A 6,000-nucleotide genomic window follows, 5' to 3' on the forward strand; every position below is an offset into this window, starting at 1 on the left:
TACCACTGAAGGTACGACAGTATCGCTGTACGCATAGTGCCGTCGTAATAGTGCAGTCATACGACAGGATTCCCGTGCGATAGTTCTGCCGTATACGGCAGAATACGGCAGTACATACTAGCGTATACGCTAGTACCGCTGAACGCTAGTACCGCCGTACGAATAGTGCCGTCGTAATAGAGCCGTCATACGACAGTCTTGCCATACGGCCGTACGATAGTTCTGCTGTACGATAGTACCGCTGAACGATAGCACCGCCGTACGATAGTTCCTTACACGAACACCCAGCCGGCCAAACGGATCGAGCAGGTCATATCCGCAACGATAGCGCTATGGCACAGACCTAGCACTCTGTGACACATCAGCCTGTGCCGACCCAGTGTAAGCCGCACCCCCTTATCTACCACACGGCCCCGGTGGCCGCACGGATAGATAAAGAGAGATAGAAACGACGACCAAGTGACCGGAATGCAATGCATAGAGTAATCGGTTACAGCAAATAAGAGACGGCATATACGGACGGTAGTAGACGGTCAAAAGAAGCCACAGCATCCAAACAAAGGCCGAATAAGGACTTTAAAGCATCAGCAGAAGACACACATGTAATCTAGTTACCCATCGATATAGTCGTGGCCGTATGTTGCATGACAACAATGTGAACCATCAGCCAACTCAGTACACTTTGTTGCTATTTCCAGCGTTCGGTTCGTCACAGGTCGATTGCAGCGGCGAGCATACCGCATACATCTCACGTTGCTCGATGAAGTGAGTTGCAATAGTGCATTCCACACATGGGCCGCCGCCACCGACCACGTGCCGGTCGGCGCGCCGCCAGCAGCCCGATGACGTCACAATGACGTCACCGAGCGGTCTCGGCGGGCGGAGACAGACGTGGCTGACGTCCAGTGCAGTGCAGCCGGCCACTGCGCTGATCGGCGCGGGGACGGGACGGGCTGAGCCGCCCGAACCACTGCACTGCCGCCCGACCACGGCCTACCGGCCTTGGTCAGCTGCCGCCCCCCCCCCGCCGCACCCCCTCAGTGGTCACCTTCCGTGCGAGTTGAACACGCACCCACCCCCAGAACAGACCCGTGCCCTCGCACGTCACCCGCCGCTGCAACGCGCACGCAAGGCGGGTGATGCACTTCAGAAATTGTGCATAGCTGGGCGCACCACTGAATAACTCGAAAAATTAATTATAAATACGGCCGACCAAAATTGCTCAATAGGGCATATGTACCATTTTTATTCTGGTACGATCTTTTAGAACAATACGCGGTGCTTACTCTAGCCGCCCGAATAACACGTTGGGTATTTACGGGATTCAAACATTTACGCTCATGCCTCATTACATAGACGACAGACACCTTACTAGAATGGCATCTGTATGGGTCATATACGGCACACCTGGTGGAGAAGCCGGGCCCTACAACCTCAGTCAAGCCCTCGTGGCCGTTATGTTTTGTGGTCTGGACTTCGGGAGCACCTGGCCCAACTATTGGCTACCTTACAAACAATATAGCCAACGCCCGGTCCTGGGCTGCTTCTTTGTGTTTTGAAATATAAAATTCCCAAGCACGACAAAGGGAACAAGAACGAGTTACCTTTTTTAAATCCATGAACGCTGACTTTTCAAACTATTTGCCATGTGACAACATTTTAGAAGTAATTATTTTTTGCTACGAAGCGAGAGGTAATATTTCCCCCGGTTATTTGGCGGCCGACTGGCAGAATTGCCCCGCGTCCCGGATGTACCGTATAACTGCAGGGGCTTTACGCTCCTTAGGCGGTCATCCGCCACTGTATGCTTATTAATTTTGTATTAATTATTTTCTGACGATTCTGATGAGAATTGGCAACGCCAACACTGTGCGACTGGCGAAACGCAGCCTGGCTACTAACCGGGCCGGGCCCGACCTGACCTTCCCACAGGAACATGACCTGACCTAGCTCCCTACAGGAACGCGGTTGGCCGGGTCCCGCCCCGCCAGAGCCCCAATTGATATTTTGATGCTCGGATAAGAGTGCATGAAAAGTAGCAGCTCAAACTCGATTGCAAAGCAACCAGCAAAAGTCAATGTAGTCAACAATCAACGATGCTATCCATGGAAAGTGATATATAGGTGTATGACCGCGGCATGGACCGACACACTATAATAAGATGTAGATAATACGGTAATACAGCCGAGTTCCTTTAATTTCAACCGGAGAGCTTAGCGCTGTCTGCATGCATTGCCTACAGCCTACATAACTACGCTTCGTGCGCTTGCAATTTGTAATTACGGATGCATAATTATATGACATAGGTAGATATTTTGTAAGCAAAAAATAGCTTCAATGATCATCAATTCATCAAACACATAAAGGTAACTTATAATTTCTATTTTGGTGGCCCAACACACATCTGGCCACAAGCCTATGAACTTCAAGTAGGTAAATGATTATTTCTCACATCTAAATATGGAATTCAAAGGGCAAGAATGCGGACAATTTTAGCAGTGATCTTACGGCCACCCGTATGCATAATCTCTCTTTGCAGCGTGCCGACTCTTTTCAGATATGCTTGACGAATTCCCCATTGCAGTCTGCCGAATATAGTCGCGGCATTTGACAGAGCCGAGCTTTTGAATAATATCGTCATCTTTGAAGTGCAGAATTACCTGTTTGATAGCAGTACCAGTAAATTCTTCGTTGATGTATTCGACAGAGTAGACCAACCTTGACAGAGCCTACTCATTTCATTTCTCACCTAGTCTTATGTTCTAAGCGGTCATGGACTACCTATTTATGATTTCAATTCAATGAGATGGCTCACAATTCACAAATGATCGTTTGGATTGCAATCCAAACGTGCAATGATTGAAAGTACGATAAATTAGCATTCATTCATTTGGCATTGTTTCTCATCAAAAACGTTTTAGTTCTATTTTAACAATCCGAATTCACAGCATCGAACTGATAGCAAAACGACGTTAGTCTGAAACAAAGCCAATAACCACACCAAAGCTGAGGACGTTCTCGCGGCGCAAAGCATTGTTATTTATAAACGTACCTATTACACCACAGGTATCAATTCCAGCTAGCGCAGACACGCAGTTATATCTATTTGAATGCATTCAATGCATTTAATGCATATGAATGCATGTCATGGAGATAATGCTCGACTGTTTGTTTATTGGGGCTTAAGGGCGCGCAATCATATTTTTGGTCTTATTCCACTCTCATTTCATTGTATCATGAGGACAAGGTCATTTTTAACTCCATAATACAATTTTCAGTTTGCCACAAAGGTAGGTATGCGTTGTCGAGATCGAGAAGAGGACAACGAAAACGGAATCTCCAACACGGCAGCAAGCTGGTGACGGTAAGTTTCACAAAAAAGCGTTACTTAACGTCAGAACTGCTGACGGAAGCAAACAGGGTAAAGCCGCGCGGCGGTTCCACTCCTACCGCAGGCTCGCTGCGCAAAACATATAACGGTGCACGACAGATAGCATCGCTCACGACCACGATGCTCTTGAAATCCCGAATCCCGCTAAGCCCAGTTCTTCCTAGTACTCCCGGAGCCGTAGTATAAAGAAAAGGACAGTGTCGTTACAGATGTTGCCCTTGACAAGCTGACGTTGGTCAGCGACCCTAGTATTATCTTATTCGGAATCCACTGCGATCCGATGTTCGACTAGTCAATACGGGGAGGGACACTTGAATACGATTCCCCGTAGCAACCACTTACACTTGCACGGCCTTGCAAATTCACGGGGAAGTCGCTGCGCCATGGGCTAAGCCCCGGACGACTCCTGTTGCTAAGGCATATGATAAGTCTGAAACTACGCATCTACTTCGCGATATACCGATATGCACGCGATATGTAATCGGTGTCTCCAACGTAGTCGCTCGAGACTCACGGCTACATTACGCATTACAAACTACTCATCACACAGGCATGACTTGGTGACAGGTTCGGCCGCTGTCGGCCCGGGTTCCGGCGCAGCATTCCGCGCCGTTTGGAGCGTCTCCCCGCGCCCGGCGCCGGCACCTGGCCGGCGCACCACTGACCTGTCGGAGCTCTCCGAGCTGGCGGCCCGGTCGGCACGCCGACGCGCCGCCCCCAGACTCGTGGAGCCGGCGGCCAGCAGCGCGGCCACGCGCAGTCCGATGCCTTCGTCCTCATCGCCGACGGCCGGGGCAGCTTCCGTCACTGGGTGTCTCATCACTGACCACTGAGCGGCGGCCGCCGCGCTGTCCGACTCGGCACCAGGCGAGAGCGCGTGCTGAGCCGCGCCCCCTCCCGCCGACATTTTGGTCTCAACTTCGCGTCCGTCCGGCGGCGGCCAGTTGTGAGCGGCGTCCGCGGCGCGGCGCTGCGCGCGTTCCGTCGGCGGCTGACGTCACAGCGCGCCGAGGCCACAGGACATCGGCCAATGGCCGGGCGGGCCCGACCAGTCCCTCCCTCCATCCCGGCGCCGCCCGCCCGGCTCAACAATGGGCAACTTCGGCCCTCCGCCAGGACCTCCTGCTTCCGGAAGGACAGCTTCAAGGCCCTATAGACAGCTTTGGTCGCTTCGGTGGCAACCCCCCTGATAGCGCCATCGTCCATCGCCGTTAATCAAACTGCAACTCAAAATAAAATTGGATCGAACTAAAAGGTTTATTGCAGCCTCGATGAGGAGATGGTCAATACTGATGACCAATGACCGTAAAAACTGTCAAAAAACCACACACACACACAACAACATTCGGTCAGATTCAGTCGCAACACATAAACAGGATAACACATACAAAATGACTAGATCAAGACATTGATCTAGTCATTTTGATATGAATGAGGATATGAAACAATCATGGACAAACAAAACCAAGTTCAATAAACAAATTAAAGATCAAACAGGCACCTACTTCGTCCGGGTATAATGGGGTCGTGCTCCAATCAGCTGTTAGGCGCGTCTGCTCGTCAGTCGTCTCCAATAAGTACAAATGAGACCAATGATAGCGAGACCAATGATAGCGCCAACCTCAACGTGAGTCACGTCACACCGATGCCTTCAGTTCAATGGCTGGAGAAAAATAAGTAGCAATTAGTAATCCACATCCATGCGTCGAGCAGCCACGGTCACACACATCACAATCATGCAACATGCGCCTCATTCCATGGCACCAACATTCATCCCAGTACCGACAAAGCTTTGGCGGTAACATGGCTCCCCATTTTTTGCCAAAAAAAATCAAACCTCGCGCGCGTCCCGCGCAAAAGCGATACATCAACACAAAAGGCTCCCTTGACGGGAATTAAGACCTCAGTTCTCCCGACAGCGATTCCACTCAGTCACCCGAACCGCAGAGTGGTAACACGCTCCGAACTGCACGATCTAGAGTCTAGCCCGTCTAGCCATTTGGACCTCGAACGTGCAACAATAAACACAATCGGCCAGCGGCACCGCAGCGCAGTACACTGCCTTACCCGCCACTACGTGTCTCGGCCACGAAATTCACAAAGTACGCAAGTGAGCGAAAGTCACGCCGTTCAGCGATGGCGCCAGCTCACCTAGCTAGCCACCGGGCAGTCAGCCTTCACTACGCGCCCACCATCGGTCGCGGCTCGCTCATGCACTGCAGTCCCTCACTGCCCTACTCGTCAGTTCTCAAGAGCAGTATGAGGCGGTGGATCGGTCGGTCATACTCCGACCGCCCAATCCTCACGCGCACCTTACGCACGAGTTCGTCGTCACTCGGATACACGCGCACAACGCGTCCCATCGGCCACCGCCCCCTTGGGGCAGCATCGTCCACGACGATCACGACGTCACCGTCTCGGACGTTGGGTTCAGTGGCCTGCCACCGTCTCCGCTCCTGCAGAGAAGGCAGGAACTCTCTCCTCCAGCGTGTCCAGAAGAGGTTCGCCAGGAACTGCACGCGCCTCCAGCGATGTCTCGCGTACAGGTCCTCCTTGACAAATCGTCCCGGAAGAGAGCACACTACTTTCGACTTTAAGGTTAGTAGCTG

General features: G+C 51.6%; 1 protein-coding gene across 1 annotated transcript in view; it reads right to left on the reverse strand.

The window, feature by feature from the left end:
• The window catches only part of LOC122364650 (zinc finger protein aebp2-like), a 58,706-nt gene extending 54,361 nt beyond the window's left edge, over positions 1 to 4,345 (reverse strand). Inside the window, exon 1 of the mRNA XM_043335259.1 lies at positions 4,057 to 4,345. Within this exon, the coding sequence (XP_043191194.1) occupies positions 4,057 to 4,298 (242 nt within the window). The 5' untranslated portion in view covers positions 4,299 to 4,345. The remainder of the gene's footprint in view (positions 1 to 4,056) is intronic.
• Positions 4,346 to 6,000: the final 1,655 nt, after the last annotated feature.

The sequence above is a fragment of the Amphibalanus amphitrite genome, unplaced genomic scaffold (genome assembly GCF_019059575.1).
Source record: "Amphibalanus amphitrite isolate SeventyFive unplaced genomic scaffold, NRLGWU_Aamphi_draft 000027F_arrow, whole genome shotgun sequence".
In the NCBI taxonomy this organism is placed as follows: domain Eukaryota; kingdom Metazoa; phylum Arthropoda; class Thecostraca; order Balanomorpha; family Balanidae; genus Amphibalanus; species Amphibalanus amphitrite.